Genomic DNA, 13,654 nt, shown 5'->3' on the forward strand with positions numbered 1-13,654 from the left:
ATGATTATTTATTCATTATATAAGAGCGAGAACCCACCATTAAATTGGTTACTTGTTATTTTGCATCTCAGAAAAACTTATTAAGAGCTATTTACCACTCTAAAGAAATTACACCTCAAAAGAAGTGTATAGAACTCATACTTTTGACGGGTCAAATAAAGCATTTTTTTTAATGAGGAGACCTGAAACAGGCACAGGTTCCTTACTTGTATCTTTCTGCTTCAGTGAGGAAATAATCTGAATTAAGTTCCTTAGAAGATGCACTAACCTTTCATTCTTATTTGGACTCATCTTATATGGGCATTCCAAAAATCTTGCTTATATTTATGCATCTGTCTATACCTGTGTCATGTACAGGAAGCTGTTTCTCCACCCTTGTTACCCACGTTCCCTTCCCCTCTGCCCCTCCTTTCTTTTTAGGCTTCTTCAGTGGAACTGCAGCATGTTCCCTCTGTATTTGTAGATACTGTTGGCTGGTACAGCAGGTTGCTGCGTGCCCTAATAGGAAGGGTTGTTTCCAACGCAGTGAGCTCAATGAAGACTTGTACAGTTTTGGTATTGCGATGTCAATATAAATGTCAACTCACTTAAGTTGTAAGACAGAAGGATTGAATGATTAAAATGCTGTAAGACCCTTGTGATACAAGTCAATTACTTGCTTTTTATAGTCCTGGCACAGTGACTCCCCAACCGGGTTAAAATCTCATGATACCATCAACATGATACAGTATCTGCTACCACGATCAAAGCTGGCCTTTCTATAAAGACTTGTTGAATCTTCATGCTAATATGATTAAAATGAAGAATGCCTAGTAAAACAACTATGCTGTAGTAGTGGAGGGTTTTTTTTTTTTTTTTTCTGGAATTTTGTTAAGGTATAAGCATCAGGTCTGTAAGCACGTGGATTTTCTAGCAGATAGTCCTTGTTAACTAACCGTTCTGACCTGGATGTATTTGTGACACAGTGTGGGAAGTAGTGGCTTGGCTCACCTGCAAGCAACCTTGCATCACAGCTGTATTACTGCTAATGTGGGTGATTTAGGTACAAAAGAACTGTAGAATCTATATATAGTAAAGGACACTTATTTTTTTGGATGTCAGCTTGAAGCAAATGTAGCTTAAACTTTCCCCTAAATTGAGAAATTGGAGCAGTAATGTTAGCAGTTCTTCCTGAAAGTGTGTACAATTATGAGGCAATAAAAAGTGAAAAGCTTCATTAATGTTTCATGTCAAATGATTATTAGTTGCTCATGTTTATTTTGACTTAAATTGCACAGTTTACAATTGTTCAAGAAGGCTGCTTATTATAGGTTACAGTTTGATAGCTTTGATTCGGAGTATCTTTGTGTCACTTATCTTCTGCAGTGCTTATGGTGGAATTCTAAACATATTTAGATATTTTAGTTAAAATAAGAAATTGCATTACACCTTATTTTTTTTTTAGGAAAACCCTTTTCAAATTGCTAAGGAAACTTGCTGGCTCTAAGCTCTCAAAAACACAGTTACGTGCACATTTGGAAATTAGTGTTGGTTTTGAAAGATGAGGCATTACCAAATTAGATTTGTTCCATAAATCTGGCAAAGGCATAAAGGAAAAATGTCATACTGAGATACTTTGTTTATTTTAATTAAAAGAAACTTTAATCTGAGCTCCAAGTGACGGAGGATACCTAAATACTGAGTACCTTTAAAGACAAATCTTCCCTGAAAACTTGTTTTGTAGATCCTGCAAATGAAGTTCTTCCTTCTTTTTATCTTAAATATCATATTTGGGGGCTGGTTTTGCCAGGACTGTGTTGATTTTTTTTTTTTTTTTTAATAAAATAACTATGAATTGAGAATTTCTGAGGTAGAAAGAAGGAAAGTGAGGGACATTGGTAAAAAATTTCAGGTCAGCAGGAACTGAGGTGAGGAGTGGGCTGACAGTATCCCAAGATCAAAGATATTGGTGTTTTCTGCTTTTTTCATTAGTCTAGTATTTTAATAGTTACTTAATATTTGTTCCAACCACAAGCCTTTATGTTACCAGTCATTTAAAATGAAGATGTCAGAACTCAGGTTAAAATAATAATATGAAGCTGAAATAAACTAACAAGATCAAAGTAATCAATTTTTAAAGATGAAATTTGTTTCTTGTTTCCAGGATTTTCTCTTATCTACATATAAACACAGAATTCAGTCCTTACTTAATAAGGCCTTTTTTTTTTATTTTTATAAACTAAGTAAAAACCTTTCACTTTGAACTTTTTTATTTTAAAACAAAACAATAATAAAAATTACAGATGGCTTAAATGCATTCACTTAAATGATTTTTTTAATCCTCTTGAAGACTGAGAAGTATGTCTTGCAATAGGAATTAAGTGTCAGAGTAAGCAAATCTTTTTGCTTAGACTTCATATTCATCGTTGCTGTGATGGTTTTTGGTGTTCTGAATAGGCTTCATTTACTGTAATATCTGCCAATGTTAAAAATTTGAGAATAAAGTTGTTACTATTTCTTTGTCTTTTTCATTATGAAATTTGGCGTAACACAAAAGGAATCAGAGCTCTCTTACTCCCCTGAGGAATACTGGCATATTGGTGGCTATAAAACTGATGCATTGAGACTAGTCTGAAATAGAACAGAGTTTGTAGCATGTTTTCAGGGACTGGTAAGGACTGTTTACTTTTTCCTTCTGCTGATGATTCTGTGTGAATAATGCCTACTGCTAATGGATTAATTAGGTCAGAAGGGATCTCTGTAGGTCATCTGATCCAACCTCCTGAGAAAAGCAGGTCTAGCTTCAAGGTTAGATCAGGTTGCTCAAGTCATTGTCCAGTAGAGCTTTGAAAATATCCAAAGATGGGGATCCCACAACCCATCTAGGCACCTGTTCCAGGGTTTAACTACTCTCACTATGAAGAACATTTTCCTTATACCTTCTTGGAATTTCCCCTCTTGCAACTTGTGACCACTGCCTCTTGTCCTACCACTGTAAGCCTCTGAGAAGAGTCTGAGTCCACCTCTGTAATGATCCATTGCATAATGGAAGGTGGTAATTAGGTACATGTATAGCTTTCTCTTCTCCAGGTTGATAGAAAACAGCTCGCTTGGCTTCCCCTTCTGTGTGGTGTGCTCCAGCTCGAAATAACTTGGTTCTGTCAGGCTCACTCCAGTTTCTTTATAGCATCCTTCTTCTACTGGGAAGTCCAAAACTGGATACAGAACTCAAGGGGGAGAGTTTGTGGGGCTTGGGGGGTTTTTTTGTTTGTTTGTTTGTTTTCAAATTTTGACAGTAACTGTTCTGTTTGATTCAGCAAAACTGGTGTAGCAGCAGAGGAGGCAGAACTCTTCGTTATACTTAGGCACAAGCCTGCCTGAAGTCTCATTAACAATGAGCACAGAAACAAATGAAAAGTTTTGTATCCATAAACTTTAAATAGAACAAATGATATTCACTGAAAATTAAAATAAAATGTAGTCAGAAAAAACAACCACAATAAAACAACCTCAGTCTGCTTTCAACATCTGTCTACTGTCGGTGGGCTTTATACCACTATTTATATTGTTTCAGATATTCAAGGACAAAGTACTGAATGATATTTTGAACTGTAGTAACTAACCATAAATTGTCTAGGTCTCACTTCAGGAATTTCTCACTTAAGGAATGTTAAGCAGTTGTAAGTATAACTTATCTATCAATTTAAGTGGAATTGCTTGCATGAGTTAGACTTCTGTATCACATCCTTTATTTAGGAATTAGACATCTTTCAGGCATGAGGCAAGTCAGTTGGGTGGCTGAAAATACCAGTACACGACTCTATAACAGCCATTTATTTAAAAACAGATCTAAAATTAAGTTTTAAATTAAAAGTTAGTTTCTCACTGTGCATGTTTTTAAATCTCCACTAATTATGAGTAAGTTGGAAAGTGCAAGTTAACTGATAACCAAGTAAGAAAATTTGAGGGGAAAAAACACCACACGGCCTTGCTTTCCTTTAACTACATTCATATATGAGTCCATACTAGAAAGAATTGTCCTATGCCTGATAATTGATACAACATTGTACTGACAGCTTTTGCTTAGCAAGATCATGAGGGAAGAGACAGGGTCTTTCTAACGTAACCAAAAAACCAATAATCCACTGAAGCCCTGAGCCTAGTCTTGTTTTCCCCCAATTATATTAGTGAGTCTAATAAAAGATGCTACCTCTCTCTAAATAACTGTTTTTTCTTAAACTTTTAGACCATCATAGTTGCAGCTACAGTGTTACAGCATTAGTTTATTCTTCCTCAGTGTCACTGGCTAAGTCCTTACATGTAATGACCATTTCTTATTAACAATTTTTTTTTTCTCTGGACTCTGAGGATTTTTTCATGACTGTCTTTACCACTGATAAGGGAACTTTTAAAATATTGAACCCTTACTATTTTAATCATGATTGATTTTTATTTTTTTTTATTCATCAGTTTCTCAAAGTCCAAAGGGCAGAAGAGAAAGCATGTTATAATTCATTTCTCATAAAGCCAAAACTTATTTTCTTGAGCAAGCATCATTATGTAAGCTTTTGTATCACAGTACTTGGATTATGAAGCAGTTTTAAGGTTGTGCTGAAAGTGGGCTAATTAAGGAACATTTACTTCAGCTTGCTGCTTTTTTTTAATGTCTCTTCTCAGAAACAAGAGTATTAGAATTGAGAGTATTCCACATGAATTGGAAAAAATAGTTTGTAGAACGTATGTTAGGAGTTCATAAAGTATTAGAAGTATTTTTTATACATGCAGATATGTTTAAATACTGTAGTGTGTTTAAGCATTTACACTAGCAAAAAATCTGCATCAAATTGTCCCATGCTTTGGATCCTGCCTAAAACTCAGTGAGATGATTGGAAAGGTGGTCATTGACTTGAATAAGCTTTGGGTCATGGTCTTACTTAATGATATTTTGCAGGTGGAGAACTCTTTCAGTGTGTTTTCTAAACCTCTGCTGGTTATTTCAATATTCTGGTCAGAAAAACACTGAAAGTATTGTGATTTCTGTCTCAAAGATTGTCATTGTAGGAGATTTCTTGGTAGTCTGTGTCATAGCTTGGAGGTAAAACTTGAAAATTTTTGGTTTGTCCTATCACATCATGCTAAATTATGTTGCTGTCATAATATATGGTTAGGTTCATATAGCAGTGTGATCAAATCTATGTCCTTAGTCAGTTGTGTGCACAAACTCTCTCTCGCTTGGAAAAGGTGTGCTTTCAATAGTATGCAATATAGAGGACATATTCAATACTTTCTTTGTGTTTAAAAAATGCTGCTGATAAGCTTTGTAAGGTCAAGCACAAGCTGTTGTGTTTCTAAAAACCAGCAATATTTTTTCAGTGCTTAACCAGAAAAGAAGCATTCAGTTCCTTGAGTAAAATATAAGAACATATCTAGCCTTTTTCTATGTTAAAATGGTCTTGAAGTGGGCATATAATTAGATTAGAAATTATACTGCGGAATAAAAGGATAAAGAAGATTTAGGTCTGTAATAAAACAATACTTATTCATAGATTAGGAGTTGTTTGCCTGCAATTAATGTTATTATTTCATTAAAATTGATATTAGTTGCTGTTACCATTTTCTTGTTGGTTTATGAATATTTCCTTTTTTGTTTTTTTTTTTGTTGTTGTTTTTTTTTCCTATCTTATTCTGATTTCCACCAAGGGAAACCTTTGTTGTATAATTTTTGGTTGTTTAATGATACCAACTTTACTAACCAGAGCTGCTTATTACATGAATACTTGTTGATGAATTCAGAATACTTAGCAGGTAATCATGATGTTTCCTCACCAATATTTTGCTTTAAATTGACTTTTCTTACAGCGATTAAAAACAACAAGACTAAAATTTGTCAGTCAACACACCTTTACATACAGCATACATATGTAAATGTGTTGTCACGTAGACTTACATGTTTCAATTTCAAATTACTATATCCAGCAAACATTACAATTTTATCATTGTATACAGCTTTGTAATATGTGAGTCTTCATATGGTTTGACCAGAGGTATCTTCACTGAAACACAAAAATAGATACACAATTTAAAAATATATATTTACCAAGTACTGACACAATTATTAATTATGCTACAACATCTGGGAAATCCTAATATTCTGGCATCATGAGTTAAATCTAAAATACTAAGATTCAATTTGTTTACTTCTTCTGATCCATTTGAATTTGCAGAGTGTGACCTTTTGGGGCCTTTCTTGGCAGTCATGTAACCAAGATCTACACGTTAATAACAAGATATGAAGACAGCTCAGTATATTAAATGAGATTGAAATATGATTGTTTGCAGAACCTACTATATGCCTGTGTTTTCCCTGAAATTTCATCTTTTTCTGGAAAGCTTGTCTTCACAGAATTTGTGATCTTGCGTAAAATTTTTGAGACTTCTTCACATGTAGAAATTCAGGCCAATGACACTTGTCCATATTCGATGGATTTTGTCGTTCACAAGTACGAAGTCCAACATGTTGGACTTACTGCTCACGCACACAACAGCTTAGGTTTTTCCTTTACACATTTAAGTTGGTCCTTATTTTCCAGATAGGAACATGGCACACCTGGTTGTAAAGCAGTAAAAGCAAAGCTGAAACAAAAAATTGTTAGAAACTGACTTTTTTATTTTTCTGTATTTGTTTGATTTAACTATTAATATTTTTGTAGGTAAAATTGATACATGTTTTACTATGTAAAGATTGTTATGTGGCTTATGATGAATATCACTTTCTCTTCCTTTTATAAAAGCTAAGTCTATCACCAAGTCTTACACATATATGCCTTCATGTTTTAGCATGTAAGGAAAATGAATTCTCCAAATTTCCTAACACAGTGAAACAAATGTACAAATTTGGGCAAGTTTTAGTCATTGTATTTTAAAAACTTATTTTTCTCTATAGTAGGCTTTATAGTTCTGAACTTGGTACTATTAAAGAAAGAAGGCCCTTCAGGAACTCTGACAATCATAACAGGAGTAACTTTGCTAAAATATACTGGAGACAGATTTCTCTAGCAACATTCTAGCTAATCTGTCTGGAACTAGTCCATGAACTTCTGAACAGGGAGCTATACAACATCGCATAACTTCATGAAAGATCTTTTCAGCAAAGCCTCTCCTTGGATTATGTGTCTTTGGTGTGTTTTGTTTGAAGTAGTAAAGAGACAATTTATTCAACAAATTGTCTCCTTAACCATGACAAAACTCAGCTTCCTGGGAGGAAAAAAAATGCAAAGTTCTGGATATTGTGATAACACTGAGGGGCATGACTGAAAATATCCTTCTAGTGTATGATCCTTATGTATGCATATTTTGAAGTTTACACAAGACTGCTGTCAATAACCATGTCAACCTGTGTACTTTCAAATACTAACTTTAACAAAGGTTTGGGATTTTTTTTCAGAGAATTTGGAGAGCAAAGATGCAGACTTTCCCTGGGTGAACTGGCATCTTACAAAGTAGATTTTGCAGAATAGGCAGAAAAGAGCTTCTGATTCTCTGCCGCCTTTCCCAGTAGAGAATCAGTTCCAGTACTGTTAGGGACAGCTTTAATTTGCAGATGAGAATCTTCAAGGATCCTTTTGGTGGACGCTGTTTAGAAAATACACTCTCTTCTTGTCATCTCATAATTGATGTTGCCAACTTCTTTAGGTACCTGTTGCAATTACATTTTGTGATGAAAGGGAGAATGTGTATATTTTCTGCTCACTATACTAACTCTTACCTGAGAGACCCTTCACTTTGCCAAGGATAATTCTGCAGTGTAGTTTGTTGTTGTTGTTGAAGTAACATTTTATGGGTGGCTAAACGGTTATGAAGCTTTCTATGTTTTTATTTTCCTAAAGGGATTGTGCATCTTAGGTTGAAAACACTAAGTACCTATCTTAAAATTCCTGAGTATTTAATAAATAGATATTGGTTTAATTGATCTATTGATTGATCAGGTATTGGTCCGCCTACACGTATTGTTACCATTTCAGTGTAAAACTCCTTGGGACAATGAACTAAAATTAGAGTAATAAAGTTTGGTATTTATTTTTGACTGGAAGTTCTTAGAAGTGGAAAAAGAGCAAAGTATATCTTTAGCAAGTATCTGCTATGATAATAGTTTCTCCATAAGCCTCATTGCTAAAACACACTGTATTCCCATTGATTCTAAGAGAAGTTCCTTAAAAGAAGTCTGAATTAGTAACACCAGGTATGGATTTTTTATGACTTGATCCATGTAGACTTTATGACATACAGACCTTGAAAATTGATGTTGATTAATATTATTATACTCGGATTGGTGGTCACACATCTTCAGTTTTGAAATTTGTTCTTTCATAAACATATGTGTGTACACATAAGCTTTAGTTCTATTAGGTTCATAAGTTTAATTCATTATGAACAAGCTGATACAGTAGAGACTTCTCCTTTTCAGTGTGTCTTGCCATCTACTCTTTTCAGGAGGTGAGATCATAGTCTTCAGCTTTCTTCTAAGCCAAAGGAGCTCCGTCAGTCCTGCTTGATCTCCTAGTCCTTTGTCTTTTATAAGGGTGGTTTTCTTCTTAGATTTAGAAAGGGAATTTATTCTTCATCCTGTCTTCATGGGGTTGCACTTCACTCTTAGAAGGCTTTGCCAGCAGTTTCACTGATATTATTGGTAGTCCTCTTTCCTTACAGGCTTCCTTAGCATCTCAAGCAGGCTTTTCTTAAATTGACTTGGTTGTTAGTTTTAATACACTCTGAATGAAAGAAATGAGTGCTGTAAATATGGACAGGATACAATTATATACATAACTATACACACATCTATGAAAAAAGAAGATTGACTTTCATCTTGGATTTTAAAGTGGAACTCAACTGTGGAATCATAACCAGCACTTTCATAGTGCATCTATGCAATGCAATATTAATATTACCTACAATTACATTGGAGAATACATTATTGACATTGATATGTTCACATTATCTGAACTTTCAGTGTTTTCTGGAAAACTGTTCAGAGCTGTGCTGATGCACTGCAATAAGTATAAGAAATATATGAATCAAATAACACAAAGAAAACTCACTGACTTTTGCAGCTGTTTTGACAGAGTATGGTATGTGATGTTTTATCCTATGTTTACGTGTGGTGATCTCTGTGAATAGTAGCCCGGAGATAATTTTTTTTTGCTAATTAGTCCAGTCTCTACTGAAGCTTGTGTGAACTTTTAGCATCCAAAACATCCAAAATGAGGTTAAGTTTCACAGCTTAACTACATTTTGCATGAAGAATCATTTCCCCTTGCTTGTTCTGCATCTGCCATCTCTGAGCTTCTTTTGATACCCCCTGCCTTCTGACAACTCATTACTGTCTTCAGCATTCAGATACTGTGACAGTGGGCACTAGAAATTCTTAAGATAGATGAATGAGGTGTTTTATAATAATAACTGTTTTGATTTTTAACATCTGGAATCTAAAATGTATATATACTCTGTCTTTGGGTGTTTTGGTCTTTGGGAGCAGATGTTCACTGTAGTTCCTTTCAACATGTTTCTGTTTTTGTCTCTGACATCCTACTGTAATGGATTAAAATAAGCAATTTGGCACCTACTCAGGCCTTTAAATAAACTTTAATAAGTTGGAGAACCATTGCATCTCTTGTGGCGCCAGACCAGCAGCTATCTATACATGGTTCTTTTCCTCTTATGCAAGGGTTGTTTGGCCCTTTTTATTTTTTAAAATCTTAGCGTATTTATCACTTTTTCAATAAACAAAATGCACAAGAATAATTTTAGCTTTTCTTTTTCTTTAGCAAAATTAGTAGGTCCTTAAGCATAGTGAATCAAATCCCAAGGAGATTTTGCTTCTGATAAGTTTTATTAAGAAAATAATTCTTTCTTGATTACTTTATTTGTTTTCAAATTCTCCTTTCATGTATTTTGTTGGTTGATGCTGGAATTGTGGTAGAACAGTTCTGAAATGGATGAATCCAGGAAACATTTTGTAACGGACAGCTGCTGAAAGGAATAGGAAAAAGCTTGACAGTCTAATCTGATTTTTTTATCATATATCCTGTCAACTATAGACTCTCATGAGTTCTGGTTTGCTTGGCCATCTGAATATTACAGTCAGTAACAGATTTCATCACTATTTAATTTGTGTTTCTAGTAATTTTTGATAATTTTATTAAGTTTTTGTTTGCTTTTAGAGACAAGGGAAAATTCAAAATAATTATGTTCTTCATCATTTTTACCTCATTGTTTATAGCCGGTCGGTGTGAAGCATAAAATCTTAGAGCACTTTAAAATATTTTTCAAGTTTAGGGCAGTTCACAATAATTAAAAAGAAATGGAATTAGAAATGTGGAAATAGATTTTTTTTAGTATTTTTGTCTTTTGAGACAGAGCCATACAAGGGAAATGCATAATAGTCAACTGTGAGTATCAATAGAAATTTTAAACATTGGATATCTGAAATTTTACTTTTAATATCAAGGAAAAAATGAAATGTTGTATTTATATTTCAAACATCAGCCCATCAAAGGGGTCTCACTTGAGAAAAATATGACTCTGTCTTCATAAATAGTGCAAGAAATTTTGCCATATATTAATAAGGAAAAAAATGCTATATTCACATAGAAAAATAGTTCTTTCAAATTGTACTGACTTATCAGTAGTGGAGTCTAGATCACCATCATTTAGGGAACTGCTTTTTGTTCATTGCATTAAAAGCCCTCTCCTTTAGAATAAAATCAGGAGTAAAAATCTCAAAATATATTTAGTCACAACTTGAAAATTCCATTTAGTCAGCCATGGCTCGTGAGCTGTATCTCAGCTGCAGCCAAGTCCCACGTTTTCTCCATGGTGTGCAGCTATACCACTGTCATTAAGCGTATCTACTGTTTGGTGGAAATCCGGCGGAAGTTAATTGTGACAGTGTGGTGAATTAGAGAAAGATATTTGAACTAGACTTTTGTTCAGCACTTCTGCAAGTAGAAGTAAAGGTGTGAAAAAAGATGATTGAGTCTGAATGGCATTTCAAGCTATGCCATTGCATAGCTACTATTGCTGTTCCACAGAAGCTTCTTGTACAGAGACAGTTCTAACAGAAAAATTTTGCTTTTACCAATGTGATTTTGTGTGCTTTCATAGTAAATGAAGATTTTACTACACTGATATAAGCACAGGTTCTCCTGCATACCCTTATCCAAGCTAGGAGTAGTCTGATAGTTTAGTATAGTAGTATTCTCAGAATAAAAAAAGACCCCTGGTATAACCTGTATCCTTACATGAGTTTCTAACCATGATGTAGTCTTCTCTGTTTGCAATTAATGAAGTCACATGTGAAATATTTCTAGATTCTTTAGCTGTAATGTATCAGTGGTCACAATTCCTGATATCTGCAGTCTTTTAAGAGACTAAATATCATCCTTGCAAAAAATCATCAGCCAAAGACAAAGGTATACAAAAGTAATGTATATAGGAATGATTATGATCAACTAATGATGATATTGAATAATGGGGTAAGTCAAGGCATCAAAATGTCCTTCAGTTCTAGGTAAATTCCATTGAATCTAGAATACATATCTTGAAGTGTATTCTTGTATTACTGAAGACAGCTGCTATGTAATTAAGAATTACTGTTAATTATATTTTGGTTCTATACAAAGTTGATCATGGAAAATATGTTATGCCTTATATATTAATTATGTCCCCATTTTTTTTTCCTATAGTGCTTTGGCGGGATATAATGGTACTATCTTTGCATATGGTCAGACAGGCAGTGGCAAAACTTTTACCATCACAGGAGGAGCAGAATGTTACAGTGATCGAGGCATCATTCCCAGGACTCTATCGTACATTTTTGACCAATTGCAGAAGGTACGGGACATTGTTTTCTGTTTATTTTTCATGTCTGGTTTACAAATACTTAACTATATTGCAAAAGGCCGTTTTTATAGTAGTGTTAGAGGAAGCCCTAAAATTAATGCTGAAGAAAATACCTAACTTGACATGATACGTTATGCAAGAATACATTGGTAATAGTTTTGCTTACCTGGTTTGTTGCAGTAGACTGAAAATAATGCACATCACTGGAGAGTTTGTTCGTAGTTTTAAAAACCATACTATTTTTAGTTGGTGAAATGTACATTCAGATCACATAATTGGATCTCTTTGTCTTAACACTTATATTAGCTCCGCTCTGGTTTTGTATTATATGCATTGCATCACACACATCTCATGCAAAAATTGCTCTGATTCCTATGTAAACCAACAATGTTGTATAAAAGATGGAGCATAACTTTCACTCTTCCTAAGTTACCTAATTTCTTTGTGCTTGACTGATGCTTAAAAAAAAAATCCCAACCCATAAAATAGTAAAACAAATATTAAACATTTCTAAATATTCAGCTATTTATGTTTCCTAATGCCTTTATTTTACCTGATGTTACTTATTAGCTAGAATATATTATGGAATGATAATATTAAATATACCTAATTATGATGAAAAGCAATTTTTAAAGTCAGTAATGCAAAACCTTTAAGTATTTGAGAGAAAATAGATATCCATACTAATTTTCCTTCTTTACTTTTCCAATTATGCACTTGTATGGAATGTTTTTATGTGTACATTGTATTAGTAATGAAAATCTGATTCACTGAATGTAGTTGGGTAGAAACATTGTTAGGCACATTTCTTAACATAATTACATGTGTAAGGCCAAGTTTTGACGGGAGTTACTGAGATTGTAAAGCAGTCCAGGAAGGGGGGAGGGATGCACCACCACAATAACGCATGAACAGGTAAAGATGTAAATAGTAAAATGTCACAAATGTTCTTTATTATTATTATTATTATTATTATTGCTGTTATTAATTATTCCTATTTCTTTCTTTTCAAAATGAAGAAAAAAGAAAAAAATCCTTTGGTCTGTTTTTAAAACAGTATCAGTACCTAAACACTAGTTAACACTGACTAGAAAAACACTTTCAAATGTAGTAAACTGTATTCTGAAAACCAGTTTTGCATGTTCTTTATATCTGAAACTTCTAGTGGAGAAATAGTCGCTATGCCCATATAAATATAGATTTGGCTTCACCAAAAATTTGGGCAGTAGTAAATACTGCCCAATATGATTTCTCTGTCTCTTCCTTTTTTCCTCATCTTATAGTATTTCTGAGTCTTACAGTTCTGTCCCAGTTATTTCTTAATGCTTTTCTGTTCATTTTTTAAATACTGCACAGATTTTCCTGCCACTGACAGCTCAATGCAACTGCTGTTTGAATACTGAATTTTTACATAGCTTATAGGGCAAAACACATCACTTCAGTGTGGTAACTGACCTAAACCAAAGAGCTATAAACTTACTTTTTAGGTGAATCCAGTCATGTAAAAATGAATGATATATTTCAGCAACTCTAGCTGTGCCCTGTAGAAGTAGGGAGGGAAACAATACTTAAGTCTTAAAATAGTTTTGTGATTACAAAAAGAAAAATACCTTGCAGAAAAAAAAGTGTAATTGTTGCATTTACAAATTAATCAAGCTGATTTATAGATCATTGTACCCCGCTGAATTTGAAGTCTTTTACTCTTTTACTTTGAATAAAAAAAAAAAGCGATGTTGCTTCCTCTGCAAAAAAAAAGCCATCATGCCTGGCAGAAAGA

At 33.8% G+C, this 13,654-nt stretch overlaps 1 protein-coding gene across 1 annotated transcript in view; it reads left to right on the forward strand.

The window, feature by feature from the left end:
• KIF6 (kinesin family member 6) overlaps positions 1-13,654 on the forward strand; it is a gene marked incomplete at its 5' end in the record, with an annotated part of 170,119 nt that overhangs the window by 8,151 nt on the left and 148,314 nt on the right. Inside the window, one exon of the mRNA XM_082306226.1 lies at positions 11,721-11,868. Within this exon, the coding sequence (XP_082162352.1) occupies positions 11,721-11,868 (148 nt within the window). The remainder of the gene's footprint in view (positions 1-11,720; positions 11,869-13,654) is intronic.

This window comes from Platalea leucorodia (assembly GCF_965183815.1).
Source record: "Platalea leucorodia genome assembly, chromosome: 3".
NCBI lineage: Eukaryota > Metazoa > Chordata > Aves > Pelecaniformes > Threskiornithidae > Platalea > Platalea leucorodia.